Genomic DNA, 16908 nt, shown 5'->3' with positions numbered 1-16908 from the left:
AGCATCTTTACAACAGGCACACAAGCATCAGTATAAAACATTCACACATTTTGATTCCATATTGGAAGGGAGGACTTAATGATAAGAATGTGAGTGAAAACAAAACCATGATTGTATGGCAAGTCCACTAGGGTCTCTGCTTACAAAACACAAGGATGGTGTATACAGAGCAAGCCAGTTTCTCCTCAATCTAAATATAATTAACCCCACTATAATCATACTAAGATTTAATCACCTACAATGCCTTGGGTTATTTCTGTCCACCTTCTCATCGTATGTCTGTTAATTTAAGATAATAAGTTTGTTGTCTTTTACTGAAGAGAACAAACTGAGGGTGATCTCGACAGAGCAATAAAAACGTCTATGCATTGTGCAGTAGTGGCAGTAAAAAAAAAGGCAAATTCCATGCTAAGGATGATCAGAAGGGAAACTGAAAAATCAAATGGGTGGTATTGTATTATACAATACAGACACATTTGGAGTACTTTGTGCAGTTATGATCACCCTATCTCAAGAAGGATCTAACAGAATTTGAAGAGTGTGGAAAAGGACAGACAGAATGAGCTTTGGGCTGAAGTGCCTTCCCAGTTAGGAAAAACAAAACCCTTAGACATAGCAATAGCTATTAGCTTAGATTATTTTAGAAGTAGATAAGACACATTCATGGTGGATGTTCTATCAATAGCTCTTAGCCATGGTAGCTAAACTTCCTCTGTTTGAGGTTCTGCAGTTTATGCAAATCCACATTAAGAAAATGGTTATCACAGGAGAAAAGTGAATGTCTAGATACTTCACTCCCATTTGTCCGCTTCCTCTTCTTATTCTTTAAATGGAATGTGCCAGGGCACTTGCTCACATAGAAGTCACAGTTTTTGACCATAATCCCAGACATACAGGGGTAGCTGCAATTATTTATAGTGACTGAAATATACTCTTAGAAATATAGCTCTTAGATTACATTTTCCCAGAACTAAAATAGCATCCAGGGCCAACCCAAAACTAAAATGAAGACATATATCATTTAACCCACCTCTTCCCAGCCAACTTCCAGCCTGCCAAAAATCACAAAACTATTGAAAATTGGCTTATTGTTGAAATATATTTTGTGCTGTACTATAATTGCACAAATACAAAGGCTTAAATGTATCACCCACACAGGAGCAGAATTTCACATTGTAAGCCACTGTCAGGCTTTCATATTCTAAATCCTAGGATGGAATAGCTAAACTCTGGCATCTTCAATGCTTATTACTTATATGCAGTTATATAAAACTCTCCTTGGCATTGTGAACATAAGAGAAGCCATGCTGGATCAGGCCAATGGCCCAACCAGTCCCATACTCTGTGTCACTCAGTAGCCAAAAAAACCAGGCACCATCAGGAGGTCCATCAGTGAGGTCAGTGTGTCTATTTTCTGCCGGCTCAAATGTGCCTCTGTGAGGAATGTGTTTCTTTCCTTTTCCAGCAGAAAAGGTACAGGTGTTTGTTTTCCTCTTTGCACGTATGGTACAGAATGTGAAAGATTGACAGAAGTTAAACTTATATAAAAAATAATATCCATATGAGAAAACACAGGGAAAGAGAAGGAATAAGTAACTGGGAAATTTCCATTCCTAACTCTACTCCAAGGCTAGATGAATAACCTCCTGCTTATCTAACTCTGTCTCTGGATGTACATAGCCTGGTGAGGTCTGCAGCTAGCTAAGCACAATGATGATTGTAATTGTGAATTGTGAAAAAAAGAGGGTATTTCTTACTTGTTTATCACCTTTCCACACCCACATGCTGTATATGGGAGTCTGTGGGGAGTCCTGACAGTACCCTGACTGTAACTTTACTTCCTTTTCCCATCACTCCAAAATACTTAAACAGAACAGCTGTAGAACAGTGAATTTGGTGTAGTGGTAAGTGCATGGGCTCTGGAAGAACCGGGTTTGATTCCCCACTCCTCCACATGCACCCGCTGAGTGACCTTATGTAAGTCACAATGCAGTTCTCTAAAGAGCTCTTTTAGCCTCATTTACTTCACAGGGTGTCTATTGTGGGGAAAGGAAGGGAAACGAGACTGCGATCCACTCTGAGACTCTGAGTGAAGGGTGGGTTATAAATCCAGTCTTCTCCTGCTCCTCCTTCTCAGTTGTGACAATTCAACCTGATTGGTGCTCTGAACAACCACCAGAAGTGGACCATGAGTGCCTCTGTTCATAAACTGTGTTATTCTGTTATTAACAACAGTTTCTGGACTTGACTGGAAGAACACCAACAATGCTATATGTATAACAGGACAGGACCAGATCTACATGTTTCTTGAGGGTGGGCAAAATTAAAAAAATGACGCCTCCTTATGGGCCATTCTCTCTTATGGTCCTATAGAATACAATGAACTCCATACTCAATTTGGCGACCCCCCCACCATTGGCACCCGGGCAAGCACCCCCCTCTGCCCCTCCCTAGATCCAGCCCTGAGGAGGAGGAGGTGCCCACAAGTCACATGTACAGGTGTGAACAAGATACTTGTGTTTGAGATAACATGCCTTCCCTATATTGGACTCAAGGCTCTGTTTGTTGGTAGTACAAAATAAGTAATGAACACAAAGTGATGATGTAATTTAAAATGGCATCTGGGGACCACACCATTGACATGGCATTTCCCTGACATAAATGCATGAATGAGTTTTGTGTGACTAATTCTTACCGTATATTCTATTGTACCGTGGGGTTTCTGAAAGACCATTTTCTTCTCTTTCTTCTCATTAGTTTTGGTTTGATTATTATCTGAACAAGAAACCAGGAGATTGGTTAGGCAAGCTGAACATTTAAACTGCTGAATAATATATGTACTAAACTGATCTTAAAGAATATATTTCAAATAGCCGCGTGAACAAAAACCTTACATGGAAATTAATTCACAAAGAAAAGCTTGCATATATGGGAAAGTATTTTTCCCAACTGGACTACTCCCATCTTTGACCTTTCCTACTTCATACTAAAATGAAATTTGATTTTATCAACATGACTTGGAATTAAGAAGTATAACTATGATAATTAGTCAGGAAAATAGATGAACAGCATAACTAGGTTTGTGAGTTGTCACAACTGTCTGTAATCCCATTCACATCCAATTCTTTAAAAAAGGATTTATGATCACAACATTAAAGGAATTAATGGTACCTCCATTTCTCTTATAAGATGGTGAGCATAGAAACCACATTGTTATTCTATCCAGTATTGAGTAGACTCTCATGGAGATAATTGGTTCAACAGAAGGTGTCTTACTGGTAATTTTTTGCACCAGAATCTGGAAATAGTACACTGGGTATAATATTAAATATTGCAGTAAACATAACACACACAACCTAGGAATTCCATGATTAGCATACCCCCTTTTAAAACAAAAGAAGCCTAAAAGCAGACAATGAGGACTCAATTTAGGTCAGAGACAGGGAACTAGCCATTTTTCTTGTCTCAATGTCTTGCTATTTACCATGTAAGAGAAAACATATCAGTACCATATTGGCACTGGTATGTTTACTCTCATTTGGAAACAGTAGAGAGAGAGGAGGGATTTGTTTTTACTGATATTTCAAAAGCAGCATCCAAAAGATTTCTTGCTATTAAACTTTTGGTTATTACTACTCCAGATAATGGAAAGAGGAAAAAAACAATCAAATGAGGGAACATATTTTAGTATAAATTTGTTTTATGAAGATGATGTAGCTTCACCTATAAGACAACCACAAATCTCATTTACAGTAGTGGTCAACCTGATGCACACTTTTAGGTTGAAAGGTTATGTAAATGTATCCAAATCAGAATGGACTGAACTTAATAGATCAATGTAGTCAAGAACACAGTCCAAATCTAATCTATGTTATGAAGTGATCAACCAGTTTGACATATGTATATTTGAATGCTACAAGATCTTGACCTTTTTGGTTGAATATAACAATAAATTATTTTTTTAAAAGTGGGGGGAAAACTGATGTTTTGGCAAACTTTGCCAATCTTTTTTTGGAGAAGAATGAATGAATCACCTAAACTTTTTTCAAGGGGAGGGGAATAGATAAATATGAGTAAAGCCACCTGTCCTTGCATCCTAGGAAAAAATTAATTAAGAAATTTATTTGAGTAACAAACTCCCAATGGTTGAAATCAATGGTATACCTATTAATAGAAGTGATTTGGGGATGCCTAATCTAAAAATCCATTACAGAGCAATTAAATTGAAACTAGTAGATATGTGGAGGCCAAAGATTCATGGTTCTTGGAATCTTCATTGGAAAATGGCCTGAAGCTGAGATATTAGATCTGTTTTTGACAAACAGGACTGGAATGAATAATTTAGTTATAAGTTCCACTCTATTAGAGCAGTATAAAGTGAAATCATTTGTATGTCAGGGCCCTCCACCTTTAACTTCTGCTTTGTTTGATTATCAATTGTTGATATCTTTTTCATAAAGTTATTCTAATGTACTGAGGAATGATAAATTATGGAAAAAAGTTATGTCAACATATAGTATGTCACAGAAGTGAGTACACCCCCTCACATTTTGCAAAAATTTAAGTATATTTCTTTTCATGTGACAACACTGAAGAGATGACACTTGGCTACAATGTAAAGTAGTGAGTCTACACCTTGTATAACAGTGTAAATGTGCTGTCTCCTCAAAATTACGCAACACACAGCCATTAATGTCTAAACTGCTGGCAACAAAAGTGAGTACACCCCTAAGTGATAATGTCCAAATGGGGCCCAAGTAGCCGTTTTCCCTCCTTGGTGTCATGTGACTCATTAGTGGTACAAAGTATCAGGTGTGAAGCAGGAGCAGGTTATCGCTCTCACTCCCTCATACTGGTCACTGGAATTTCCACATGGCACCTCATGGCAATGAACTCTCTGAGGATCTGAAAAACAAATTGTTGCTCTACATCACTATTTGCAGGGTCGAGATGCGGTACCAGGCCACAGAAGCCTCACTATTGGGTCACAAGAAAAGCCAAAGCTATCCCCACCACTAGCAAAGCATGACCTCTGCTCTGCTTCCTTCCTTCTACCATCTCTCTGTTGTGCAGAGAAAAGCTAGCCTTGAAGACTGACACAGTCTGCAAAGCCTGAGCTCCATTTGGCTTCCTTCCTTCCCCTGTCTCTGTGTTGTGCAGAGAAGAGCTCTCCTTCCTTCTCCCCCTCTCCCAGTGTTTGAAAGAAAAGCTGGCATCCACTGGCACTTTAGATCCATGACATGTTCTTCAAGGTATGAGCTTTCATGTGCCTTGCAGTATGTTCTTTGGGGAGATTTTCTGGGAGGCCTGCACAGCAAAGAAGGGGTGTGTGTTTTTTTCAGCAGGGAGGGGCGGGGAGTGGGCATTCCAGTAGCTATTTTTTTTTACCAAATGACCCCTGGACAGAATTATTACTGGCTGGGGTAATCTGATGGTAAGGCTTTTTTCCCCTTTGCCCCCCCTTCTTGCTTTTTCCGTCTGCAAGGGATGCTCTATCTGTATTCTTGGTGCTGGGGATGGGGGGAAGCAACAGAGGGAGGGCTTCTAGTGCCCAGGCCCCACTGGTGAACATTCTGGTGCTTTTTGGGCATTGTGTTATGTTCTCAGGATGCGGGCAGGCAGGAGTCCAAAGCCAGTCAAAGTCCAGGAAGCCAAGCAGGAGCCAAGTCACCAAAGCAGAATCACAAACTGGAATCAGAAGTCAATGTCCAAAAGCCAAAAGGTCAGGGTGCCAAGGAAATCAAGCAGGTCAGGATCAGGAATCAAGAGGTAGCGTGGATGCAAGCTACAGAATAGACTTGTTGCTTCCACAAGGTTACCAGGTCCTGGGTGAGAGCTATATGGGAGTCTCAGCCAGCCTGCGCCCTGGGTGGCAGTGACTCTGCTAGAACTCAGGGCTGAGAGACCTGAAGCATCAGCGTGCCTCATGTCTTCGCTCTGAAAGTTCTTTCCGGAGCCTGCTTTGAACTCTTGAGATGGGAGGAGGAGAGCTTGGAGGAGATTGATTGCCAACAGCTGATACTGGTGCCTGGAGAGTGATTGATGGGCCAGCTGCTGTTTGTTCAGCTGAGGAACTAGCTGGCAACTCTTCCAGGTCTGTTAACCCTTCCAGCTCTTCCTTGTCAGGACTCATGACACTATCCTGCCCCTCCACAGTACAGGCAGAGATTCTGTGAGCGGCGCTGTGCTTTTTCCTTGGGGGTGAGCCACGGCCGTGCAGCCCCGAGTTGCATGGGCTCGGGGTCGTCAGTCTCGAGACTGGTGTGCATCGGGGTTGTCACCGTTGCTAGGCAGCGGGGCAGCTGAGAGGGACAGGCACTGCTTCACGCCTGGCGGCGGCTTTCCAGACAGCCATCAATGCGGAGACACAGCGTCATTAGGCCTTGCAGTGCGACCGGTCAGTTTACTCTTGCCAGCTCATCAAGGACTTCATCAGCCAGCCCCTCCGTATACTGGTCCATGAGGGCAGCCTCATTCCAGGCCAGGTCTTGGGCCAGAAGTTTGAACTTGGTGGAGTACTGGGAAATTGAGTCCCTACCCTGCTTCAGGGTCCGGATCTTCCGATTGGCAGTGCCTGCTTGCTGGGGGTTAGCAAAGGCGACCGCCATAAGATGCAGAAAGCCCTGGTAGTCAGTCAGCAGGGGCGATGGGGCTAGAAGCAAGGGGGTAGTCCATTTAGCTGCCTGCTCTTTAAGAGGCTGACAATGAAGCATACTTTGGTCTTGTTGTTGGGCAAGTCTCTGCCATGTAATTCAACATACAGTTTGCACTGTGTCAAGAATGCAGGAAAGTCCTCCACCTTCCCAGTGAACTTCTCTGGGGGAAGCACCGGGCACTTGGGTGGGGCAGCGACAATGGCTTGCTGCTGTTGCAGGTGAGACACCATTTCAGTGAGGTGCTGTACCTGAGTGAGCAAGGTTGCCAGTTGCCCAGAGCCTCCACTTGCCTCCTCATCCATCTTGTGGAGTGAGTGTGTGGGTGGAAGCAATCTGTCACGTTCTCAGGGTGCAGGCAGGCAGGAGTCCAAAGTCAGTCCAAGGTCAAAGTCCAGTAAGTCAAGTAGGAGCCAATTCACCAATGCAGAATCACAAACTGGAATCAGAAGTCAATGTCCAAAAGCCAAAAGGTCAGGGTGCCAAGGAAATCAAGCAGGTGAGGATCAGGAATCAGGAGGGAGCGTGGATGCAAGCCACAGAATAGACTTGTTGCTTCCACAAGGTTACCAGGTCCTGGGTGGGAGCTATATGGGAGTCTCAGTCAGCCTGCTCCCTGGGTGGCAGTGACTCTGCTAGAACTCAAGGCTGAGAGATCTGAAGCATCAGCATGTCTCATGTCTTCGCTCTGAAAGTTCTTTCCGGAGCCTGCTTTGAACTCTTGAGATGGGAGGAGGAGAGCTTGGAGGAGATTGATTGCCAACAGCTGATACTGGTGCCTGGAGAGTGATTGATGGGCCAGCTGCTGTTTGTTCAGCTGAGGAACTGGCTGGCAACTCTTCCAGCTCTGTTAACCCTTCCAGCTCCTCCTCGTCAGGGCTCATGACACATTGTATGAGAGAATTTTAGACTGGATGGTCCACTGGTCTGATCCAACATGGCTTCTCTTGTGTTCTTATGTTCTTTCTTTCCATGTCTTTTTCTTTTCTTTTCCTTTCCTTCCATTTCATTCTTTCCCTTTTTTTTTCTTTCCTTCCATTTTTACTGGATGAAACTTTTCTGTTCATCATACTGATGTTACAGACATAGGAGCTCTGTCAATGAAAAATTGGCACCCCCAGTTGTAGCCAGCTGGCCTTTCTATGAGATTTCTGTGTGAGTGAGAGTTAGAGGTGTGGGGCAGAAAGAGATTATTGGAGATTACTGCTGTATATCTCAACAGCACTGGAAGTGATGGTACTATGAACTTGGCACCATTTTACTGGTCCTGCTTTTAACAGCCATCTGACACCAAAATTAGACTCCTCCTGTAGATATTTAAAAGGATGAAAGAAGTTCACTGGTAAATATCTGCACAACAGGTTGCTTTTAAAGGGAAACAGCCAGTAAAAGCTAGTATGAACTTTATATAACTTGAAATTAATTCATTAATTGCAGTACAATTTTCTGCTACCTTTCACAGCAATTTTCCAGTGTTTCAGTCAAGGAAAAGTATGAAAATATCTGTCAACAGATTTTCTTGAAACCAAGCAAGCTTGGTTGTAGCTTGAGGAAGGGTTTCAGTAGTAGCAGCTGAAGGAAAGGCCTTAAATGTGCCAGCATATTTTGAGGTACAGCAGCTGATAGGGCCCAGTGTGGGTGGTACACGGAATTGGCATTCCTGATGGCAATAGCAACAGCATTTCCAACTGTATACACTGGCCAGTGCTGTTGAGGAAGGGGTGTAGGTGGCGCAGGCAATTGAACATGGGCATTAGGAGTGCTTGCAAGCTGGAGAAGAACACACAAACAGATAGGTGCATGCAGGTGTGAGGGTGGAAAGAGAGGACCCTGGGAATGTATGAAAAAGTTGCACCACCCACTTTCCACCCACATTTTGGCTCAGCATGAGTTTCAGAGAGATTTTTCTGAAAATGAAGTTGCTTCAGAAGAACAGGCAGGGTTGGGGGAGTGCCCTGTAAATGACATCACAGGAAAAAGTGGAGTTTTGGTTTTGGTGGAGCTTTGGTTCAGTGTGCCCTGGAAGTGACATCACTTAGCCCTTGACCTGGAAGTGACACCAAAGGAAATGACATAATTCCTGTCTCCTGGCTCCACCCCCAAATTTTAGTGGGCCACGAAGGAGAAGTGTAAAAATAACCGGGCCATGGAAAAGAAAAGTTTGGGAAACCCTGCTCTACATAAAGATGGCCTAGGCTATAAGAAGACTGCCAAGACACTGAAACTGAGCTGCAGCACGGTGGCCAAGACCATACAGCTGTTTAACAGGACAGGTTCCATTCCAAAGATGCCTCGCTATGGTCAACCAAAGAAGTTGAGTGCCCGTGCTCAGTCATATCTAGAGGTTGGCTTTGGGAAATAGCATTGCTACAGAGCATTGCTACAGAGGTTGAAGGGGTGGGGTGGGGGGTCAGCCTGTCAGTCCTCAGACCATATGCCGCACAGGGTTGGACTACATATTTTTTTAGGGGAGGCAAAAGTAAAAAATGGCACCCCCTTATATATTTTAGACTGGTCAATGTTTTTAATGTAGATATATAATAAGCAACAGAGGAGGGCAATGAAGATGGTGAGGGGTCTGGAGACCAAGTCCTATGAGGAAAGGTTGAAGGAGCTGGATATGTTTACTCTGAAGAAGAGGTGGCTGGAGGGTTGCCATATAGGGGATGGTGCAGAATTGTTTTCTGTTGCCCCAGAAGGTAGGACCAGAACAAACGGGTTAAAATTAAATCAGAAGAGTTTCCAGCTCAACATTTGGAAGAACTTCCTGACAGAGCAGTTCCTCAGTGGAACAGGCTTCCTTGGGAGGTAGTGGGCTCTCTTTCCTTGAAAGTTTTTAAACAGAGGCTAGATGGCCATCTGACAGCAATGCTGGTCCTGTGAGCTTAGGAGGACGTACTTGTGAAGTTTCTGCATTATGCAGGGGGTTGATGACCCTGGGGGGTACCTTCCAGTTCTATGATTCTATGATCTGCTTAACAACTTTCCCTCATCTACTAGGAGTACTGATACAGCAGAATGTAGAGTGTGAGGAAATAAGAGCAATCTACTGTGCATTCTATGGGTATATTAGCAGTTCAGCTTCTGGAAATCCATGATAAAGCCATGACTATAAGCAAAATCCACACAGATGGTAGCAGTTCATTACTAAGAACAGTCGAAGTTTAAAATCAGCAAATTTATGTTCTTTTACTATGAATCAGAGCTAACCTGTGCAGGCAATTTCTTTGTTCCTTATAGACCCCCTCCACTGCTTTCTGACCCTCCCTTGGCAGGACTAATCTGATTCCTGTAGAAAAACTACCATGGCTGGTCAGAGGGCTGTGTGTGTTTGTGAGAGAGAGAAAGAAAGAAAGAAAGAGAGACTACTGGAAGGGCATTCTGCAATATCTAAGATGCAGAGGCTTAGATATCCTCTCCCACAAGCATTTTTTTTCATTTTATTGTGAAAAGGAATGTGTGTGGGAATGGGGGCAGCGGTCCCCTTTCACAGCCACCCCAAGCACCTCTAGATTGGAGCCGGGGGGGGGGGGATCCAGACAAGAAGCTGAGCTGGGGAGAAACACCGGGGGGGGGGGGAGATTGTTGCCTGTAAACCAAAGCGGGGGTGGGGGGCGGAGAAAGGATGCATCTGATTTCAAGCCCAACCTTGCTGCAGAAAACTTGCACAGAAAGGCAAGGGATAGAATCTGAACTCCATACCACCACCTCCCCCCCAGGGAATACATACACACAAACACAGAGCTACCTTTTAGGACGATTCAATGCAAAACTCGTTTTTTGGCTTTCTGGGTTGGTTGATTTTTTGTATTGGCAGGGGCTTCCCCCGCCCCCCAAAAAAGAAAAAACCCCAAACAAACCATGTTTTGCATGGAAAAGGATTGCAGGCTTGGCTGCTGAGCATGGTTCTGACTGGCCTGGAGGAGTCCTTGAAAATGTGGCTTTAAAATAACATCCATTGCAAAGGGGAGGAAAGGAAAAAGGAAGGAGGCTGCTGTTCGATCTCCTGGGACTGCTACCCCCTCTTGCCCCCTCAAGCCCCACGCAACCTAGCAGAAGCTGTTCCCGACGGCCCAGGACTCCTCCCTCTCTGAGCCTCCACCCGCCTGACAGACAAGAGCGAGGGCAAACAAGGCGGTGTCCTGCTTTGCATTTTCATATGGTCTTGCTTGGAGAGGCGGGAAGTGGCTCCAGGAAGTTTTGGGGCTCCTGCTGTTGGCAGCGAACAGGCCATCATTGCCAGTGCCCTGCCATTGCTCTCTGCTTCCTGCAGAACCTTGAGAGCAGCAGCTGAAACGCCGGGGGCAGAGAGCCCGAGCTGGTGAGTGACACCAGCCACAGTTAGCTGGGAAAGCACTGGTGGGTAGCAGGTGTCAGCAAAGCAGACAGGCAGCAGGGAATGTGTTCCAAGGTTCCTTGCTTGCTTTGGCAGGCAAAAGGATGCCTAGGAGGTGGGGCCAGCAGTGTGCCTGTGTGCATTTCGGCGTATGCGTCTGGCCTCAGATGGAGGGGGAGCCACATGGGTGGGTGGGCAGGCAGGCCGAGCAGGGTGGTATACTCTGGCCAGCTGGTCTGCAATGCACGGCCCCAATCGTCAAGTGCCTTGCAACACTGATGCCGCCCCCCTTTCCTGGCGCCCAGAGCAAAATACCCCTTCTGCCCCTCCCTAAATCCGGCCCTGATGCCGCCCGCTGCATCAAATTGGTCTGCAGGGCTGTCATCCCAGAAGGAAGCCTCTTCTAAAGATGATACACAAGAAAGCCTGCAAATGGAGACAAGCAGACTAAGGACATGGATTTCTGGAACCATGTCCTGTGGTCCAATGAGACCAAGATAAACTTATATGGTTCAGATGGTGTCAAGTGTGTGTGGCGGCAACCAGGTGAGGACAAAGACAAGTATGTCTTGCCTACAGTCAAGCATGGTGGTGGGAATGTCATGGTCTGGGGCTGCATGAGTGCTGCCAGCACTGGGGAGCTAGTTTACTGAAGGAACCATGAATGCCAACATGTACTGTGACATACTGAAGCAGAGCATGATCCCCTCCCTTTGGAGACTGGGCCACAGGGCAGTATTCCAACATGATAACGACCCCAAACACACCTCCAAAAGAACCACTGCCTTGCTTAAGAAGCTGAGGGTAAAGGTGATGGACTGCCCAAGCATGTCTCCAGACCTAAACCCTATTGAGCATCTGTGGGGCATCCTGAAATGGAAGATGGAGGTGTGCAAGGTCTCTAACATCCACCAGCTACGTGACATCGTCATGGAGGAGTGGAAGAGAACTCCAGTGGCAACCTGTGAAGCTCTGGTAAACTCTATGCCCAAGAGGGTTAAGGCAGTGCTGGAAAATAATGGTGGCCACACAAAATATTGACACTTTGGGCCCCATTTCGACATTATCACTTAGGGATGTATTCACTTTTGTTGCCAGCAGTTTAGACATTAATGGCTGTGTGTTGCGTAATTTTGAGGGGACAGCACATTTACACTGTTATACAAGCTGTAGACTCACTACTTTACATTGTAGTCAAGTGTCATTTCTTCAGTGTTGTCACATGAAAAGATATACTTAAATATTTACAAAATGTGAGGAGGTGTACTCATTTCTGTGACATACTGTATATCAAATTATGACAAAATTAGGTATAAATTAGAGAGAATAAACTTCCCATTTTTCCATTAAAAATAAGGTATGTTGTCATTGCCTAATTGAGAAAATGTGACAAAAAAATGACTTTTGCATTTGTAATCAGTGACAGTCATATCACAGTTCAAGTTTACTCACTGTTATTGTTTAGAGAGCACTCCACTAAATTACATGAATAAATAGAAAAAAGACTTATGAACTTATTTTAGTTAACAGAAATGGAAATGGAGCTAGAAAATCTCACCTCTGAACTAATCTCAATAAACATGAAAGATTTTTTTTAAAAAATAACTTCTGCAATGGTATCTTACACCTCACAAACTAGTCATTATAGCAGGAATTTATCAGATGTATGTCGGAGATACAGGTGGAGGCATGCAGAGTTGATTCATGTGTTTTAAGCATGTCCAAAATTTAACCAGTTTTAGCAAAATGTGACCCAGTTGTTTAATGCTATGTTATGCAGTAACTACCACCAAATCCTAAAATAATTCTGGTAGCTTCTTTATACAATTCAATAGCTTTGTTTACAGCTGATAAGATAGTTATTGCAGCATACTGCAGGGAGGACAGAATCTTCTTCAATAAAATATAAGTTTAATTACATTCGGAATGTAGCTTTATTGACTATGTTTACATATTATAAAGGATGCAAACAGATAGTGGACAATGTACAAATAAGCTCTGTGAATGCTGGGCAATTTTTATTATGAAGTGGAATAAAAAAGTTAGATATAGAACATTTGGTTTTACTTTTTATGAATTAAGCAAACACTCTGCTCTTAAACATTACATAAATAATCTGGTCTTAAACTATTACATACAGATTTTTAAAATCCTGCAAAATTAATTTGCAAACAGACACTTTCCTGTTCCCCAAGCCAGGATCTTATGTGCCACATACATTGATAGGAGCTAAAACAAGTAATTTGTGTGTGTGTGTGTGTGTGCACAGAATTACTTGCAAAACTGGACTATATCAGTTTTAATACAAACATTCCTTTGAATAAAATGGGTGTAAAAAGCTCCATTCTAGCTACGCTGGTCACTTCCTGGGAAACAGACTTCCTGCCAACTTAGCAATTGAACAAAACAGAAATCCAGTGGCATCTTAAAGGCTAATCATATTTATTCCAGTATGAGCTTTCATAAACCAGAGCTCACTTCTTCAGGTACAACAGAAAGAAAAGAAACTAATTTACCTTATTTTAAAACAGGTGCAGGAGGTGGAGAGGAAAGAGCAGAACTGAGCAAAGAGACATGGTGTCAGGGCTTTTTTTTTTTTTTAAGAAAAAGCCCAGCAAGAACTTATTTGCATATTAGGCCACACACTTTGATATCACCATTGTTTCACAAAGGGCTTTTTTGTAGGAAAAAATCAGCAGGAACTCATTTATATATTAGGCCACACACCCTGACACCAAGCCAGCCAGAACTGCATTCTTGTGCGTTCCTGCTCAAAAAAAGCCCTGGGTTTCATAAATCACATGTAACATCAAGGTATAGCCATAGCCACCTAAATGGCCCCCACAGTATGCTAATATCTTTATAGCCAACTTAGAACAATGCTTCCTAAACTTCTATCCACTCACACCTCTCTTATATCTATGATACACTGATGACAACTTTGTTGTCTGGAGTAGACACATGGTAAAGAAGTCCTGGACAGATTCCACCAGGCATTCAACAACTTTCATCCCATCATCAAGCTGACAATGAACCAATTCATGAAAGAAATACATTTTCTGGACACTACTGTAAAAGTACATGATGGATGCATAGACACCACCTTATACCAGAAACCTACTGACTGACAAACATCTACATGCCTCCAGCTACCCTCCTAAACATACCAATCGATCCATGTATACAGCCAGGCTCTATGCTACAGCCACATCTGTTCCAATCCTACAGAGATTCTCACCTGAAGGATCTACAGCAACGCTTTTTGGAACTAAAATATGTACTCACTGAAGTCAAGAAACAGATTAACAAAGTTAGAATGGTACCCAGAGAAAAGAAGAACATAAGAGAAGCCATGTTGGATCAGGCCAATGGCCCATCCAGTCAAACACTCTGTGTCACACAGTGGCCAAAAAATCCAAGTGCCATCAAGAGGTCCACCAGTGGGGCTAGAAGCCCTTCCACTGTGCACCCCCCCCCCAAGCACAAGAATACAGAGCATCACTGCTCCAGACGGAGAATTCCAACAATAAGCTGTGGCTAATAGCCACAGATGGACCTCTGCTCCATTTGCTTATCCATTCCCCTCTTGAAGCTGTCTATGCTTGTAGCCGCTACCATCTCCTGTGGCAGTGAATTCTGTTGCAAGACAGGCCCAAAAACAGACAATAACAGAACACCGCTCGTGGTGACATACAGCTCTCGATTCAATTGCAATGCATAATCAGCAACTTACAAGTTCTACTAGATGACAGTTCTCTTCCACAAGCACTGGGGAGGCAAACTTTTTAATGCCATGACAGCCCCCCAATCTTAAACAACTCTTTATCCACAATACTACAACATGTAATTTGAACCATGGGCAATGGTACCAGACCTTGCAATAAACCCAGATGCCAACTTTGCTGCCACATTCAACCAGGCAACACAATCACTGGATTGAACAACATCAACTGTACCATCCCAGATCCATTCACTTGCTCATCTTCTAACATTGTATATGCCATTAAATGGCAACAATATCCTTCAGTTCTCTACATAAGCAAACAATTCATCCCTATGTCAAAGGATAAATAGACACAAATATGACATCAACAATAAAAGAAACTGAGAAACCTACAGAACACTTCAGCCTCCCAGGACATTTCATGGGGGACCTCAACATAGCTGTTTTACTGCAAAAGAATTTCAGAAACTAACCAGAACAGGATATTACAAGTTTTCAAGTTGCAAGTTTTCAGAGCACTCAGAACAATGGAATCCCCATTGCTTAACAGAGATATCAATTTATCTCATCTTTCTGCACATGCTAATGTCATTCAGTTCTCCCATCAGTTTGTAAAGTCTTGTAAGGTTTTGCTCAGGTATCACTTGGGTAGACTTCTCATGCAGAAGCAGAAAAAGTTTATTTGAAGTGAATCAGCACTTATTGCAGCCTTGTAGCATTATTATTATTATTATTTTACATTTTATTATTTTACATTTATGAATTGCTTCATCCCAGCCAATGCTGGGCTCTAGGCGATGTACAACAAAAATACACATAAAATCAGTAAAATTGATGAATTAAAAGCAATTGCGACCCAATGGAGATTCTTTATACTGTGTTGTAATTCTGCTTTCTGGGCATTGGGAGCAATGGAGGGGGGGAGGGTACACACATAATAGCAAATAGCATTATAGTATATTTTCAGCAGGTTCCACTCAGCATTTCCTTTCATAAATTATTGCAGAATATCAAATATTGCAGAATATCAAATGTCTTCACAGATGTAGTGGGAAGGAAGCTGAGCATAGTTAAAGAGCATGGATTTCCATATGGAAACCTTGAAAGGCATAGTAATCTTCATATTTACCTTAGGTTGATATGATATACTTAAGGTCACACAGACACAAACTTTATAGCAGGGAGGAGGACTCAGCTGTTTGCAACATCAACGAGGATTAGGTGTACTACTGCCCACTGATGTCAGAGCATCTGCCAATGTGCAATTTCCTATCATCCAATATTTGTACAGCCTTGCTTGGAGCTATATGATCTAACAGACCTTTATGTAGGATCACATATAGGCAATGAGTAAAACAGAAAGTGATACTTGGAATGAAGAGCAGTCTTTCAATTTTGATGGATACTTAATTTTCTTGGATCAAGCACATACGCATTGAATTTCTCAAAATTATAACTCCACTGTCTTGCAGTTTTCACACATATGTGATAGAAGCATCTTTGGTTCATATGCAAGTAAAGTAAAGTATCAGCAGGAATGATGAAAAACCAGAGACAGAGAGAAAGACTAAGCAACCCAAGCAATCAATTGAGAGCTAGTAGCCCAGCAGGAAGTATGTACCACTGAGTCATGAATGTTACAGAGGCTGTAAGACTCCAGAAATAAGAAGTATTAAAATAATATGTTGATACATAGTTTTGAGAGCCTCAGTATAAAGGCTTAAGTTGTTTATATGTGCATCTCTTGATAAAGATATTTATCAAAACATGAAGTATAACAATTGAAATTCTGTTAAGAACCTACTTTATGCACATTTGGAGAATTTCCATTCATACCACTCTTGAGTATTGAACATTCTTTACATACTCCTTGGAAGCCGGGAATTGTATTGGAACTTGGTGGTTTGTTTTTTGTTATTCTGACCATTGTATTTCTTGGCAATAGTGGATGTGTTATAACATTTTGACCTTTCCCCATAAGTATTACTAATGTTTTGTGTATTTTTCATGTGTTTGTGTGATTAAGTACATTGTTTTCATTGAACAAGTTATCAGCAAGATCATGCAACATGCGGAGGAAATAAAGGTTCCTCTGATGTCAAGTCAACTCATTGATCTATTTAAGGGGTGGGGAATCTTTTTACTGCCAAGGGCCATATGGATATTTATAACATCATTACATTATCAATTTAAGG

General features: G+C 42.6%; 1 protein-coding gene across 2 annotated transcripts in view; it reads right to left on the bottom strand.

Annotated features, from left to right (window-relative positions):
- Positions 1–16908, bottom strand: part of NCOA7 (nuclear receptor coactivator 7) — a 115247-nt gene that overhangs the window by 39387 nt on the left and 58952 nt on the right. For both annotated transcript variants that reach the window (XM_060238854.1, XM_060238862.1), the window contains exon 4: positions 2696–2775. In XM_060238854.1, coding sequence (XP_060094837.1) covers positions 2696–2775 — 80 coding nt within the window. The remainder of the gene's footprint in view (positions 1–2695; positions 2776–16908) is intronic.

The sequence above is a fragment of the Heteronotia binoei genome, chromosome 1 (genome assembly GCF_032191835.1).
Source record: "Heteronotia binoei isolate CCM8104 ecotype False Entrance Well chromosome 1, APGP_CSIRO_Hbin_v1, whole genome shotgun sequence".
NCBI classification, from domain to species: domain Eukaryota; kingdom Metazoa; phylum Chordata; class Lepidosauria; order Squamata; family Gekkonidae; genus Heteronotia; species Heteronotia binoei.
The sequence above is the reverse complement of the archived record's forward strand: the minus strand, read 5'-3'. Positions and strand labels throughout refer to the sequence as shown.